Source organism: Piliocolobus tephrosceles, chromosome 1 (assembly GCF_002776525.5).
Source record: "Piliocolobus tephrosceles isolate RC106 chromosome 1, ASM277652v3, whole genome shotgun sequence".
Classification (NCBI taxonomy): Eukaryota; Metazoa; Chordata; class Mammalia; order Primates; family Cercopithecidae; genus Piliocolobus; species Piliocolobus tephrosceles.
The window spans coordinates 203291673-203308789 of record NC_045434.1 but is presented as its reverse complement, the minus strand read 5'-3'; the positions used below and the strand labels follow the sequence as shown (position 1 = coordinate 203308789).

Below are 17117 nucleotides of genomic sequence, written 5' to 3'. Positions count from 1 at the left end.
AGGAAGGAAGGAAGGAAGGAAGGAAGGAAGGAAGGAAGGAAGGAAGGGACAAAAAATTAGCTGGGGCTGGGCACAGTGGCTCATGCCTATAATCCCAAAATTTTGGGAAGCCAAGGCAGGAGGCTCACTTGAGGTCAGGAGTTCAAGACCAGCCTGGTCAACGTGGTGAAACCCTGTCTGTACTGAAAATACAAAAACTAGCTGGGCGTGATGGTGCACACCTGCAATCCCAGCTACTTGGGAGGCTGAGGCAGGAGAATCCGCTTGAACCCAGGAGACAGAGGTTGCAGTGAGCTGAGATCGTGCTACTGCACTCCAGCCTGGGCAACAGAGTGAGACTCTGTCTCAAAAAAAAAAAAAAAAATTCAGTGGGCATGGTGGTACATGCCTATGGTCCTGTGCAGTGGGCCATGTTTGCACCACTGCACTCCAGCCTGGGCGACAGAGCAAGATGCTCCCAAGAAAGAGAGCACCTGGACACCGTGCCCGTGACCAGCAGTTCCAGGCACAGAATGAGCCCTTCAAGGATGAACTTGACCAGCCTCAGGGCTGTATCACCATCTATATGCTGTGACATCTGCAGCCACATCCCCAGCCGAGACCTCTCTCCTGGAACTCCACGTGGTACCTCCACAGCCTACCTGGTATCTCCACGTTGATCTAATGGGCCTCTCAAGCTTCAGCTGTCCCTATGCCAGCTCCTCCCTGAGTCCTCCACACCTCAATCAACAGTGGCTCAGGTCTGAAGCCTTGTGATCACCCTTCACACCCCACCTCCTCTCCTTCCATCCCCACCCACCTGCAGAGGCCGCTGGCTCTACCTTTAAAAGTGACCTCAAATCTCACCACTTCTCACCATTTCAACTTTAGTCTGTGGTCTGAAGGAGGGCAAAATATATTCTCTACCTAATTTTCATTTGAAGCTAGGAAAGGGACATGATTATAAAACTTGTCTAGTCTCTTATAAGTCAGTATTAAACTTTTTACATATATGACAAGGCCTGTGCCATTCAACATTTCATGTGTGTTACTTCTTTTATCCCCCAAAAACCAACGCTGTGCTAACTTTTATTACCCTCAGCCTGGGCTTCAAGACCCTGCCAGACCTGCCCTGGCCATGCCTCCTCCCTCATCTCCGCCCCCACCGCCCTCCCCTCACTGCCTTCTCCACCTCTGGCCTTCTGCCAGCTCGATCCTGGCGAGCTCATCACCCAGGGCCTCAGCACCCAGCAGGCTCTTCCCCAGACCTGGACCTTTTCATCCTCCAGTTCCCACTTGTGGTAGAGCCTTCCCTGCCTGCCTGTCCTCTCCCTCTCTCCCACTGTCCTCTTTATTTTCTTTAGGAAGCATTCTGTTGAGTAAACAAATGCTATTATTTCCATTTTACAGATGACAAAACTAAAAGACCAGCAACAAGAAGGGATTTGTCAAAGTCCCACTGACACAGGGAGCTGTGCTGGTCTGAAGCCCACACTGGCTGACTCCTGATCATTTTTTCTGCTTTGACTTCCCAGAAGCGTTGCCGCGTCTCCAAAGAGAGCATTAGGGTGAAGTTTCAAGACAGCCCTGGTTCTGTGGCCGCCAAATAAACCTAAAGCAGGCTGTGTTCCTCTACTGTTCTCCAAGGCAGTGACTACTACAATTCATCATGGAAACACTGGGCTAGTTTAAGAATTCTCACTTTTGAAAAATAGAGGTATAACTCCTACATGCTCTTAAAACCCAGCACAGACATCACCTCCTTCAGGGTGAAGGAGGATCTGTTTCTTGTACAGGGGAACAGAAGGAGGATCTGTTTCTTGTACAGGGAAGTCCTCCTGGAGTTGACCATGGCCTCTTCTGTGCTAGTCTCCCACCCTGAACAGACTTTGCACTGGCTGTATGAATCACATCATACAGTTATCAGTTACCCAATGTGTCTCCTATGCTAGACCTGGTGATCAGACACCCACGGCAGGGACTAATGTCAACTTAGTTATTTACAGCCTTGGGCGAGGTGATGTAAAGAGAGAAGAGAGTTGCGTATCTGACAGAGCTGCGTCCGTAGATCCCTTAACCACAGAGACCCTCCCTGCCCTCAGGATCCTCATCATAGGCACACTCTGTACGCTGCCCTTTGCAGGCCTGAACGCAATTATAACAGAACAGCTGTTTTCGGGAACAACATCCCTCTCCTGTTAGACTGGAAGATCCATAAAGGCAGGGGGCCTTTTGTCCACTGCTCTACCTCCCATGCTTGTGGGTGGCACTCCTCACACATCTGCTGCATGACTGGAATAACAGATGGAAGGAGGAGAAGAATGGGGAGGACAAAAGAAGAAAAGAGAGGAGGGCAGCCAACAAATGGAAGGAAGGCTGGATGGGCTGCCAGCTGCCCAAGTCCAAGGTCCCCGTGCTCTGCAGCAGGCACCCACGGCAGCCCGCATGTGGCTGGTGTGCCTGCTGCATACCCGGGGCATGAGCTCACCTATAGGAGTCCCCATCTCTGTTGTAGTCACACAAAAGGTAATCCTTTCCCACCACCTTGTCTCTGGCAATTTTCAGTGGCTGGTCAACAGAAGACAGGAGATCCTCACATAGACTGGGGACCTGGCAGAGAGAAAGGACAAGGTCGAAACAGAGGTTAAAATAGCACACCAAACTCAGGTGGCTAACAATACTGCAGCCATATCACGGTCAGTACCTTTAACATCTGGCCCTGGGTACTGAGCCAAAATTATGGGCCTGTTCTTTTCTTTTCCACATGTGTCTGACACCAACTGTGTCCCTCTATTAAGAAACCCATTCTTGAATTACAGCGGAGCGTGATTTTCAATACGGTCTTCCTTCCAAAAACTGTGTGCAGCTTTAACGACCTGGTCACCAGGGTGGCCTAGTAAATTTCAGTGTGTATGTGCTTGGTATTGGTCTCTGGTGGGCAAAGTACAAGTTGAAGTCCTAAGAAGAAGGTCAACATTCCATGTACACAGGAATCTGAAGAACTCGGAGTAGAATAACTCGTCCGTGCCGGGGAACTCCCACAGGCTCCCATGCTGGGTCGAGTCTCCAATACTTTCCAGGCCCCTAGCCAAGTGTTACCAGTTGGCTTGTAGAGTCAACTCTATCTGCTGCAAAGACAGCTTCACCCCGGCTCCCACAGCACGGAGCCCCAGTGGGCTCATCCCTGGCTGGCCGGCCAGGAGGCTGCCTCACCAAGAAGGATGACCCTGTGGTTGGGGGCTGGCAGGACTCAAACTCTGGGCCAAAGCTGCGACTCTGACACAAGGCTCTGCAAGTAACCAGGCCACTGGCCTCCTCCTCCCAACTCAAACATCAATTTCTACCAAAATCTCCCAGACAGGGATGGCAGCACTTTCAGAAATGGATTCCTTCAGGCTTGAGTCACTTCCATGCTATATTTTCAATGTGCTGACTTATTTGTTTCATGGGCCTGGGTTTATGGGGGCCCCACCATATCATTTACCAGGAAAGTCCCTGCCAACTGCACCAATAACCCTTCCCAATGGAAAAAGTTAAATTGTACAGCAAAGACAGCAGCAGAGCAGCTCAGCAGGTGGGATGACAGTGACAGTGGTTCCTGTGTTCTTCCAGAAGACCCTTGCCACCATCCAAGAGATGGACAGGGACAGGGAGTCCCACCACCACAGAGACCACCCAGCCTCCATGGGCTCCTCCACTGCCCCTCCAGGGTGCCTTAGAACTCAGCTTGGAAAGCAATGTCCAGCACAACTAAAGGACTGTAAACCTGCCTCGTGACTCACAGAAATTCTGGCCTTGGTGAGATGATCTGTTTCTTGTACAGGGGACAGCACCCAAAGAGACAGACATACACCACCAACCCCTGTGTACAATGTGCTGGGCTTACAGGTGTGAGCCCCCGGGCCTGGCCCGTACCTGTGCTTGTTTTCAGAATTCTTTCTCCATGTGTATCTGCCCTTTCCAAACAAACATAATAAAAATGGGTGTTACTTCCAAAGTTGGTTTTGGTGATAATATCATGCCCTTTACCATTTCCATGTGCCTGCCATGCGCCACGCACTATGGTAGGCCCTTTATAGAGAGCATATTGTTGACTTGAAAGCTCACACACATTCTGCAAAGTGGCTATGCAAAGCCCCATTTTACAGATTAGAGTTGAGGCCTGAAGTCATTAAGTTACCCAAGGGCCACACAAGAAGCAAGTAGTGAAGACAGAAAACAAAACCAGGGCCAGATGAGTCCAAACTCCCTTCTCCTCCCCTTCTAACTTTGGTTTAATGTCCAGCTAACGGGAAGGACAGCGCATGCCAAAGGCACCCTGTGGTGGCAAAGAGCCCTCTCCTAGCCCCAGCCCTGCTCAGCTGTGACCACAGAGCCCTTCACCTAGAAGAAAGTTCTGGTTGAGGAAGGAAGGTCTAACAGCTTCCACTCAAGGCCATCTGGGACCTGGAAGGGGCCTTGCTGTGCTGCCACAGCCAGTGAAGCCACCTCGCCTAACACATCACGCCTGTCCCTAATCTCCTCCATTTATAATACTGGGCTGTTGCCTTGGCTTATCTGTTGGGCCTCAACTTTTGCCCGGAACCCATTCTCTCTGGTTGGAGTCCTGACACCATCAGTCCAATTTTTCCTCAGTTCCAGTAGAGACTGAGCAAATAGGGTCTGAAGTTAGACTTTCTGACTCCACTGCGTACAAGTAGCTTTATGGCCTGGGTAAGTCATTTTACTTCTCTACTAAGACTTAGTTTCCATACTTGTAAAATGGAGATAATAAAACCAACCCATCTGGGTGCCCATCCCCATGTGATTTTGAGGAGTCACATGAGATAATGCATCAGTGTTCAGAGCAGAGCTGGCACAGGGAAATGCACATATGTTACTGACTGACATATTCAGTCTCTGACATATTCAGACTGACATATTCCTCTCCCTTCCTTTAGACAGTATCATCTGTCACCTGTTACTCTCAGATAGCAACACTAGCCTGGATCACACCTGAATTCACTGTGCTGCTTCAGGCACGGGGTACACATGTACCTGTGAGGATCCGGTGCTTCACTCTAGTTCCGCTTGCAGCCAGCTGCTTCCCTCCTCCCACCAGAAACACTGCTTGCAGCCAAGTCGCCCCAACATAGGAAAGCTCACAAGAAAATGGGGTTTGGTATAAAAGAGGCTTGACTCTACTCCTATCCAAGAGATTCATCTATGAATCAAAAGCATCTGAATAATTTCTTCCTAGCACTTAACACCAGGTGGAATATTTTTTCATTGATCAATTGTCTGTATCCCTCACTAGAATGTAAGTTTTACTGGGGCAAGGACTTCAATCTTATTCCCTGCGGGATTCTCAGTGCCTGTAGCTGTGCCTGATACACAGCAAATGCTTAATATATTTGGGAGGAAGGAAAGAAAGGAGGGAGGAAAGGAGGAGTTTTACAACATGGAGCCTTCCAAACTCCAATCAACTTTATTTTTAAATTAATAAATTGGCAGGTAATAGGAATCTTTAGCAAAAGCATTTGTCCAGAACTAAATTTGAATGGATGCTGATGACAAGCTTCACGTGTGGTTCCAACCCAGCACTCTCAGATACAAACCGTGGTGTGGTAGGAAAGCACTGAACAAAGAGAACTGGAGCTGTCATGAAAGCCCTGGCATTTTTATTAACATATGACCTCAAGGAGCCACAGCAATGGTGGAAAGAGTGAGGACTAAGAGACCTGGGTTCTAGCCTCTGCTCTGCTGTGAGCTGGCCACGGAACCTTAGGCAAAGACCAAGATGGTTCATTTGTCAAACACAGTAGATGAGCTGCATGGAGACAGACCACCCTTGAAGATCTGTGACAGGACTTCTGAAAGCCAGTATGCCAGGTACTAACCAGCCCCAGAAAAACATATATTTAAACTGGAACTCAAAAACTGGCGCTGCTTGTCCTACAGTGAAAAGCATCTGGGACTTGATATGGCCAACTGACTTCACCCAAGCAGGCACCGTTTTTGCCTTTTGGAACAACTCGCAAGTTGGGCCATAGTTTTGGCCATATTTCCATCAGCCCTGTTTCTTTTGATGAAAGACAATCTGCTCCGGAATAGTAACATTTTCGTTGTCATGGGAAATGAGAAGTGTGGAATAATGCATGGTGTGCCCACAGACTTGGACCACAGCAGCCAGCCAAAGGTGCATGAGTCATGACCTGGCACCACCACTGATCCCATCTCATACCCACACCATCTCTCTGCCTCTGCCCGAACATCCTCAAACAACCACACGGTCCCATTCACCACTCCCTGAACATGCACGTGCATTCCTCCACTTAAACATCTTCCCCATTGAGGGCTGCTGGATAAAACAGAGGAAGGCTGGTTCAGTCTGAATTTTGGATACACAATGAATAACATTTTAGTATGAATACTTCCTAAAGGTTACATGGGTCATGTGTGTTCTTTTTTTTTCTCAATGAGATGGAGTCCAGCTCTGTCACCCAGGCTGGAGTGCAGTGGTGTGATCTCGGCTCACTACAACCTCTGCTTCCTGGGTTCAAGTGAGTTTCTTCCCTCAGCCTCCCCAGTAGCTGGGACTACAGGTGCATGCCACCATGCCTGCTAATTTTTGTATTTTTAGTAGAGACAGAGTTTCATCATGTTGGCCAGGCTGGTCTTGAACTCCTGACCTCACGTGATCTACCCATCTCAGACTCTCAAGGTGCTGGGATTACGGGCATGAGCCACTGCGCCTGGCCAGGTCATGTATTTTTTTTTCTTTTTTCTTTTTTCTTTTGAGACGGAGTCTTGCTCTATCGCCCAGACTGGAGTGCAGTGGCGCGATCTCGGCTCACCGCAAGCTCTGCCTCCCAGGTTCAGGCCATTCTCCTGCCTCAGCCTCCTGAGTAGCTATGATTACAGGTACGCGCCACCACACCCAGCTACTTTTTGTATTTTTAGTAGAGAAGGGGTTTCACCATGTTAGCCAGGATGGTCTCGATCTCCTGACCTCATGATCCGCCCGCCTCGGCCTCCCAAAGTGCTAGGATTCCAGGCGTGAGCCACCGCGCCTGGCCAGGTCATGTATTTTTATTTACTAAATCTGACAGCCAATCCCTCACTGCTCTCTTCAATCTTACTGATCCTTCAGGGCCTGGCCCAAACTCCAACTTCTTTATGAAGATGTCAAATTCTTCAGAATTCCTGCAGTAACACTACTATCGACTGAATCCTAAATGCTTTAGGGATGGCTGTTCTAATACTGTCAATGGCTTTCACCTTACTCCTTCCTCACCACTTAGCATTTTTCACTGTGAATTGACTCCACACCTACAGAGGCCAAGACAGGCCCTTCAGCCTCAGCGCAGCATCACGCCCACGGCAGCAGGGATCAGTCAATGCCTGCTGATTCCATGTAAGTGGATATTAATCCTGTGGTCTGAGGTCATATTACAGAACCAGAATAAAGACAGTGTATCTCGGTAATCTAACCAGTCCCTATGCTCATCTGAACCCTGGCCCCCGCCCCCTACTCATGTCGAGTGCTTAGAGCAGTGGAAGAAATCATATTAAGTGTCACGGGCCATGGGTTTGTACAGCGATTTAAATGAAACGACAGGTCCAAACAAAGCCGAGAGTTCACTCTGGGGTGCGTGTGGCACTGGCTCTGTCACCTCCAAAGCCAGGGAGGGCCTCTGAGGAGAAGGATTGGTGCCGACATGCGGCAGCCGGATGGTTTCTGTCTAAACCACCCATCTGAACTGCCTAACAGCCTTGGAGAGGATGTTCAGATAACACCAAAGGTGTCAGACCAATCCAGGCTGTTGGCGGGATTTAAACATAATTCCCAGTGACTTGGAATAATAAACACTACACTGGTCAGGACGGTGCCTGTCGTCTTTCTGGTGGGGAGTTCGGGGCTCCACCACTTCCTCTGCTGCCACAGGAGTGTGCCCACCCCGGGGAGCAGGAACCGCGAGTCCTTCACCACCGATACTTTCGCCGGGCTCAGCGGTACCCGGGGGCCACTGGAAAGACAGGTAGGGAGTGGGTACAGTGAACTAGGGCAGGGAGAAGAAAAACCCCCAGAAGGTAGAAGGTAAGGGAGAGACTAGGACACTATTAGCAGTGGCCTCAGGTGACACCTGAATAATCATCTGCAGAAGGACCAGGTAATCGTAACAGCCCTGTCCTGCGAGGTGGGCACTATGCCAGCAGCTCTCCCTGCCCTCCCCTATGACCCTGAAAACTGCTCTCCACGCAGACATGCGCTCCCGTCCTTGTTTTAAAGAAAGGGAAAAGGGGCCTTAGAGAAATAACTTGACCAGAGCCACGCAGCTAGGGGCCAATGTCCGAGAAAGGACATGCAGACCCAGCACAGTTAGGTTGAAAAAGAAACGAAAGACATTCTTGCTTTTGCCCAAACTGAACCGTTTTTTTTTTTTTTTTTAAATCACCCAACCCAACAGCTGATCACACGAAGAGATACAAATCAGAAGTTTCCGGCCACAAGTGAGGTTCGTGTTTATGCCGCCATATGGTTCTACTTTGCCTCTTCCTCTTCTCCATTAGTTATTAATGTTGAAAAAAATTGTTCAACCAGAAAAAGAAACTTGAGATGAACCTTTAAAAAAAGCACAAAAGCCAGACCAGCTCAGACCCACGGAGTCTAACCCACGGCGCCCTTGTCTTTAAGAAGTGCACCCTTGTACCTCAGTTTTTTAAAAAATGGCCAAATGAACACATTCCATCTTTTGATCTGCCTGTTGGCCGAGAGCCCACCACCAGCGAGATAGGAATCAAAAACAGACTCTGCGTACTCGGGTGCGCTCAGAGGAAATCGCCACGCCAGGATGCCGCAGCTGCTGACGTCCAGCAGAGGGCTCTGTGACAATTTGTTCCTTTTATTTTTGCAGAAGGCCCAAAACTTCCTTAAAAAGATAAAAGTGGTTTCAAGTGGCACGCACACTAGTGTCAGAAGCAGAATATACAGCGTGGCATTCGGTAAAAACACCAACCTTGAAACCAAACGGCCTCAAATCCTGGGTCGGTCACTTGCTGGCTGAGCATAACCTTCCCAAGTCTCTGGAACTGGCGGTTATGACACCCATGTCAAGGAGAAATTCATGCTGTTCCATAAACCCCGAATGCCAGCTCCAGGCCCGTGTCAGGTGCAAGGGCTCAGCACGGGAAGAGATGGACATGGGCGGCCCTGCTCTGACAGCAAAGTCCAGCCACAGAGGCGTCCCCAAGAGGTAAGGGTAGGCTGGGCGCGGTGGCTCATGCCTGTGAACCCAGCACTTTGGGAGGCTGAGGAGGGTGGATCACTTGAGTTCAGGAGTTCAAGACCAGCCTGGCCAATGTGACAAAACGCCATCTCTACTAAAAAAATACAAAAATTAGCCAGGTGCGGTGATGTGTGCCTGTAATCCCAGCTACTCAGGAGGCAGGAGAATCGCTTGAATCTGGGAGGTGGAGGTTGCAGTGAGCCGAGATTGTGCCACTGCACTGTAGCCTGAGCAACACAGAGACTCTGTCTCAAGAAAAAAAAAGAGGCAAAGGCAGGAAGCAAACCGCAGGACATGACGGAAGTGGGGTGCCATGGGGGGAGTCAGCAGTCTACGAGGTGGGGCAGAGGTGACATGTGAATAATGACCAATGAGCCAGCCCTCCAAGACTGCAGGGAAAAATAACAGGAGCATCCCAAGCAGAGGGAAGAGCCAGCATGAGGCTCTGCTGCAGAGGCCACTGAGGCAAGTGCAAGAACAGAGAGGAGCAAAGCACGGCTGGAGTGAGACCCAGCGAGGCAGCACCTCCTGGTCCACTCCAAGTGCAAGGGCAGGCCCAGGCACACTGCTTTTCTTAAGAATTAAAAAAAAATAAAAAAAAAGGCCAGGTGCGGTGGCCCGCTTGAGCTCAGGAGTTCGAGACCAACCTGGGCAACACAGCGAGACCTTGCCTCTACTAAAATAATAATAGTAATAAAAACAGCCAGGTATGGTGGCGTGTGCCTGTAGTCCCAGCTACTCAGCATGCTAAGGTGGGAGGATTGTTTGAACCCGGGAGGTCGGGGCTACAGAGAGCCGTGTTTGCACCACAGTACTCCAGCCTGGGTGACAGAGTAAGAACTTGACTCAAGAAAAAAAAGTGTTTACTTACGTATAATAGGTAATACATTCATATAGGTCAGAATTCAAAAAGGTACAAGAGCACAAGCTGGGAAAGGCCTCCCAGTGAGGGCCTGCAGGCTGGCTGCCCTTGCCTAGGGAGATGGCCTCCAGGTCGGGACCCCTTCAGTGGGGCTCCCTTCACCGGTCTGTCCAGGTGGACACGTGGCCTCCACCAGCCTATGAGAGATGCAGGGATCCCCACCCCACCACCACTGCTCAGTGTGGAGAAGACATAAGCCCGCTCCCCACCTCCCCAAGGGCAGCTTCCTTACAGGGACCTCAGTTTGCCATTAGGAACACTGAGCCACAGAAGCACAGCTTCATGTAGCTGAGGCTAGAGCTTCCAACCCATTTTGCCTAATGGCTCTCTGAGCATGGTCACCCCTGCAATGAGAAGGCACCTTCACAGGCGGCAGCTTTGCACCAGGCCTGAAAGTCACACCCGAGTGGTCAAGCTTGTTGTGGATGGGAAGCAGCTGTGCTCCCGGAGACTGAGGCAAGTGGTGCCCCTGAGTAACCAGAGGGTAGCCCCACGGGCTCCCGCTCACCCCAGGAAGCATCAAAACATATATCCTTAGGATAACAGCCATGTGAGCTAGGGTATGGCTCACCTATTCAGAAGGTGAGTCTCACTCTGTTGCCCAGGCTGGAGTGCAGAGGCGCGATCTCGGCTCACTGCAACCTCCGCCTGCCAGGTTTAAGCGATTCTCCTGCCTCAGCCTCTCACGAGTAGCTGGGATTATAAGTGTGCACCACCACCCCAGCTAGTTTTTATATTTTTAATAGAGATGGGGTTTCACCATGTTGGCCAGGTGCCCGCAGGACTGAGGGCACCCTCACCTGCGGATAAGAAAACCCAAGCACGGGAAAGCTGCTGGTCCCGGCTGTCCCAGCCAACACAAGGTGGAGAGGAACAAGAATCTCAATTTGAGACTGACCCAGCTCTTCCAAAGACCAGGCGCCACCAGGTCAACAAAGCGAGCTACCCCCATTCCCAGTCAGGCTCAGGGGACAGGGGAGGAAAAGAGAATAGAATCGGGAGAACTATGGGACTGTGAGGACCAAAGCTTTCTCCCCCGAGGGCCCAGTCACGGCAGACCCAAGGTGCCCAGGGTCGCCTGGGAAGGGCTGCAGGGCTGGGCTCTCCTGCCGCCTCACCACAGCCCACAGCAGATCCAACATGTGACCTTTCCACTCTGGGCCTCGGGGATTCCTGGAGTGTGGGCAGGGGCTCAGTGCCTACCACCCCGCAGAGCCTGGTGAGAAACGGGCCCCTCGCCTGCCAGGGCCACACACAAGGGGGACTCTTCCAGTTCCAGCCTCTCTCCTCTTTAAGCAGTCCCTTGGCGCTGAGGGCCTTATTTTTTGTTTGTTTTTGAGATGGAGTCTCACTCTGTTGCCCAGGCTGGAGTGCAGTGGCGTGATCTCGGCTCACTGCAACCTCTGCCTGCCAGGTTTAAGTGATTCTCCTGCCTCAGCCTCATGAGTAGCTGGGATTATAAGTGTGCACCACCATGCCCAGCTAGTTTTTATATTTTTAATAGAGATGGGGTTTCACCATGTTGGCCATGCTGGTCTCAGGTGATCCGGCCGCCTTGGCCTCCCAAAGTGCTGGGATTACAGGCATGAATCACCTTGCCTGGCCAAGAGCCATATTCTTTAAGTGCAAGCACAGCCTGCTTTCTTCCTGTGAAGGTTGTAAGTTGTAAGATGCACCAGTAATTATAGCATCACTAAGTGTACACATTAAGTTTAAGAAGTAATTTCCCAATTTTGGCAACATTAAAACGTGAGTGATGGCTGGGCACAGTGGCTCATACCTGTAATCCCAGCACTTTGGGAGGCTGATGTGGGTGGATCACCTGAGGTCAGGAGTTCAAGACCAACCTGGCCAACATAGTGAAACCCTGTTTCTACTAAAAATACAAAAATTAGCTGGGCGTGGTGACGCATGCCTATAATCTCAGCTACTTGGGAGGCTGAAGCAGAATTGCTTGAACCCAGGAGGCGTAGGTTGCAGCGAGCTGAGATTGTGCCACAGCACTTCAGTTTGGGTGACAGAGCAAGACTCTGTCTCAAAATACAAAACAAAACAAAACAAACAAAAAAAAACAAAAAAAGTGAGCAAGTCACGCACCATAGAGTTGAGATAATGGTACATGCAACACATCTGGTGGAGTAACACAGATGTTTCCGACTTAAGATTTGTTTGACTTTGCGATGGTATTCAGTAGAAGCTATAGTTTGAATTTTGATCTTTTCCTGGGCTAGCAATGCATGGTCCAATCCCCCCTCATGACGCAGGGACACAGCATCTCCCGCAGCTCCCCACCAGTCCCATGATCACAAAGGTGAGTGATGACACTCTACAGCCACTGTGTGCCAGGTGCTTTCACCAAACTGTAGGCATGTTCTGAGCACGTTTAGGGTCAGCCAGCCGAAGCCACGATGCTTGGCAGGTTAGGGGGATTAAAAGCATTTTCTACTTCCAATGGGTTTTCCAGCATGTAACCCCTTCAAAGGTGCAGCAGCATCTGTACCCGCTTATATGAGGCACACAACTCAAGGCGGGGATTGTGGTTGGTTACCTAGGGTTTAACGCAAATGAGGGCCAACATTAGGAAACCATTTTTGACCAACAAATGATTTATTCTACTTAGAAATGAGTCTTCCACATGCCATTAACAACAAAGAGTTTTTTCAGGAAACGGTAAGTCCCCTCCATCTCTTTCTTTTCTCAGACAGGTGCCCTGACCATCCAGAGATAAATAATAAACAAAAGCAGGCCTCCTGGGCTCGCTTTCAGCCATTCATACTCCAGACTCCAAAGCTTTGCCCTCTGGAAGCTCGCAGCCTGGAAGGGGCCACAACAGTTTCCTAAAGAAAGGGTCAGCAAGGGGCAGAACAAAGAAGACAAATGGAAAGGAGAAATGAAAATCACTATATTTGGGTCAACCACAGTCACACACAAGGCTCCTGTTGTCCACATGTAACCTTAAGCTTCCCTGAAGGGGATGAACCAGGCCCTAGGAGCCTAATTAAATTAACTGTTTCCTGGCCAGGCGCACAACCCATCACCCGTGTGCAGAGAAGCCAGGGTCTCTCTAAGCTGCCTGGCTGCTTTTAATTAAGGACTCATCCCTGAGAGATGAAGCACAATATACACAACCACCTTCGAGTCCCCAGAATGGAAGTCATCTTGGACTCAATGCTGAGAACTGCCTGCAGTCCCCCAGCCGGCAGGAGAAGCTGCCGCCTACAGCCAGACGATGGCCTCGGGCTAAGGAGCACAGGGAGGCTCCCCCGCACCCCTGCCCTCCACCCAACGTCCTGCACGTCTATCCAGACCACCTTCCTTCCCAGCACTCCACCTAAGTCATCCTTCAGGGTCTGATTTGGCCACGCCCACCTCTTCTACTGCAACCTCCCAAAGCTGCGTCAGCAGAGGCCCTATGCTCCTGCATCCTGTGCAGGATGCGGTGTTGAGCCTCACAGGTTTGTGATGTGCATGTCTCTCCCCAGGGCAGGGATGAGCTGTCTGGACTGCCTTGTGCCTGCCTGGCTTGATGCTGGCAGGACTTCTGAAGCGTTGGTGGGATGGTGGAAAACGAGGACTGCTCAGGTCAGGTTCTGATCTTTTGAAGCCCAAGCCTGTCTTGGTGGGAAGCAAGTTCTCAGCACTTCAGCGCCTCTCTTAGAGGAGGGACTACGGGGTCTTTGGTGGGTAGGAGAGAGACCGACCCTTGACGTGGATGGCATTTCATCCTCATGACTGCCAGCCCTGAGTTGGACGAAGGTGTGCACCCACAGGGTATGGGCTGCCGCCTGCTGTGGCACTGATGCTGCCCCACGTACCCTACACAGCCTCCTCCTAAAGCCAGACCTACAGCCTTCCCAGCATGAAGGCAGGCACGGGGTAGCTGCTGTTCTCTTCCGGGACGGTCCTCAGTCCTTGGTCTGGCTTTCTTAGTCCACATTTTTATTAGGATTATTGGCCGATGCAGTGGCTCCTGCCTGCAATCCCAGCACTTTGGGAGGCCGAGGCAGGTGGATCACTTGAGGCCAGGAGTTCAAGACCAGCCTGACCAACATGGTGAAACCCCCGTCTCTACTAAAAATACAACCCCCCCAGCAAAAAAAAAATTAGCCAGGCATTGTGGCGAGCACCTGTAATTCCAGCTACTCAGGAGGCTAAGGGAGGAGAATCGCTTGAACCTGGGAGGTGGAGGGTACAGTGAGCCGAGATGGCGCCACTGCACTCCAACCTGGGCAACAGAGAGAGAGACTCCATCTCAAAAAATAAAAAAAGGTGATTATCACATTGGTTTGTATTCTTCTGTCACCTGAAATCTTTTTGGGAAAAGACTAGCTAAAAATACACAAACATAACTCATATACAAGATGATTTTTCTCCAAAGACACTGTAATTTCACAGAGGGATTCCATCCTCTGGTTTAAGTGAAAAGATACATAGTGAAACCAATTTTTTGTTCTTGTCAACATTTTAATGAAACAACATTATTCAAGGGCCTGCTGTAGGTCATAATACCCAAGAACCTAAGGACGACGTTAAGTGAGGACTCACTGAACTATCAAAGTTATGAAAGGAATAACAGCAAAGATGTTTAAGTCTTACCATGTAAGAGGTATGTAACACACATCCTCATTTTATCATCACAGCAACCCTGTAGGAGGCAGGGGTGTTATCCCACATTACTGTTTATAGGTGAAAAAAAGAGGCACAGGCAGGTTAAGCCATTTGGCTACAGTCACACAGCAGGTAATTCAATGAAAGCCATGCAATCCCACCCTAAGGTCATGGGGACTCTAGAATGATGCCTGGTGAGAAACCTAGCAGGCAAAATACTTCAGCTGAAAGTCACCAGCTGGATGGTGGCAGAGAGAAGTACTTGCCAAGATAGGGTTTTCACACAATGAGGTCAATGCGAATGGAACCTCTCAGACGAACCTCCTAGGGTAGAGCATCAAGGCCTAATTGCAGGCAGGGTAACAGGAAATCCATCCATTTCGTCATCACTGGATAAAGGGTTAGGCCTGGCCTCAGGCTTTAAAAATCACATGTGTGCCAAATGTCCACGTCTAAACTTAGAGTTTAGGGTGAAAACTATGAATGGGCTACCATGGGAGTTACAAAATAAGAATGCAAGGGGGAAACCTGAGGGCGTGCCACCCAAATGTGGGAGGAGCCAGATGGGGCAGCGCAGGAAGGGCTGTTCTTTGCCACTGATCTGGGGGGTTCATGATCGCCCAGGAGGACAGACCAACGTCATCGGGGTCTGTGGTTGACAGTCATCTGCACGTCGACACTGATGGGGATGCCAGGGAAATCTCACATACTCTGTTTGGAAGAAATGAGATACCTGAGGCAGAACGTGACAGTAAGGAGTCACATGGCCAGGCCACCACAGGCAATGGTAGCGCAGGGGATACTTTGGAATCTGAAAGCCCATGAAACACCCTTGAGTCCAAGAGGATTTGCTCCAAGATGAGGAACTCCGTGACCTCCAGGGCCCATACATGGAAGTGAGCCACAGTCATCCTGCCACACCTGCTCAGGCCCCCAACAAGCCAGGCAAGGTGCTGAGTCCTGTACTCCTCACCCCATGGGTCCTGATAGCCCCCTGGGAGGCGAATGACCTTTGAAGCCACAGCAGAGGCTGACCAGCTCAGAGCACGGAGCCACTGAGTCAGAGGGCGGAGGTCTGGCTCCCTCCAACAGATTCTCCAAAAACCCTCATGACCACAAGCTTCTAAACCTCAACGACTTACCAAGATTCCAGTAATACTTCTGCTTCTCTTCAAGTGGGAGTGTTTGTGCCACGTTTGTGTGTCTGAGTCGGGGGGCGGGTGCTGAGGTAGACTCAACAAGTCGGGTGGCTTCCCCGTTCTCAATACAAAAGTCACCCAGGCTGTCTGGCCACAATGTTTCGCACTGGATTCCTTCCACTGGATGGATGTCTCATCAGGTTTTGCTGTAATTTCACTGAGTCACCCACAGAAACGACCAAGCAGGGGAGACTGGAGGGGACATCTCCAGGGGGCCATATCTGAGCTGAGTTACAGGAAGTGAGGCGGGCTGTGGCAGTCAGGGCAGGTCGCAAAGCAGCCCAAGGATGAAGGTGTAGAAGGAGGGTCTGTCAGTCAAAGGCGGGCAGCATGGGATGCCAAATGCTGATGGCTGCACAACTTTTTTTTTTTTTTTTGTCATCACCCAGACTGGAGTGCAATGGAATGATCTCGGCTCACTGCAGCCTCCACCTACTCCCGGGTTCAAGCAATTCTCCTGCCTCAGCCTCCTGAGTAGCTGGGACTACAGGCGCTCGCCACCATGCCTGGCTAATTTTTTTCTTTTTTAGTAAAGACGGGGGTTTCACTATGTTGGTCAGGCTGGTCTTGAACTCCTGGCCTCAAGTGATCCGCCTGCCTCACCCTCCCAAAGTGCTGGGATTACAGGCATGTAATTACACTACATCCAGCCAGCCGCACAACTCTTGAGTGCATTAAAAACCATTGGACCGTACATTTTAAAAGTGTAAATGTTATGTTATATGAATCATATCTCCAGAAAGCTGTTGTTTAAGAAGAAAAGGTGGGCCGGGCGAGGTGGCTCAACCTTGTAATCCCAGCACTTTGGGAGGTGAGACGGGCGGATCACGAGGTCAGGAGATCGAGACCATCCTGGCTAACACGGTGAAACCCCACGTCTACTAAAAAAAATACAAAAAAACTAGCCGGGCGAGGTGGCAGGTGCCGGAGAATGGTGTAAAACCCGGGAGGCGGAGCTTGCAGTGAGCTGCGATCCGGCCACTGAATTCCAGCCTGGGCAACAGAGCGAGACTCTCAAAAAAAAAAAAAAAAGAAGAAGGAAGAAGAAGAAGAAGAAGAGGAAGAGGAAGAGGAAGAGGAAGAGGAGGAGGAGGAGGAGGAAGGAAGAAGAAGAAGAAGAAGAAGAAGAAGAAGAAGAAG

At 50.3% G+C, this 17117-nt stretch overlaps 1 protein-coding gene and 1 pseudogene across 3 annotated transcripts in view; both read right to left on the bottom strand.

Annotated features, from left to right (window-relative positions):
- Positions 1-17117, bottom strand: part of CAPZB (capping actin protein of muscle Z-line subunit beta) — a 150082-nt gene that overhangs the window by 45997 nt on the left and 86968 nt on the right. For all 3 annotated transcript variants that reach the window (XM_023219798.1, XM_023219800.1, XM_026455935.2), the window contains exon 3: positions 2468-2589. In XM_023219798.1, the coding sequence (XP_023075566.1) occupies positions 2468-2589 (122 nt within the window). The remainder of the gene's footprint in view (positions 1-2467; positions 2590-17117) is intronic.
- Positions 8865-9829, bottom strand: LOC111547752 (annotated as a pseudogene).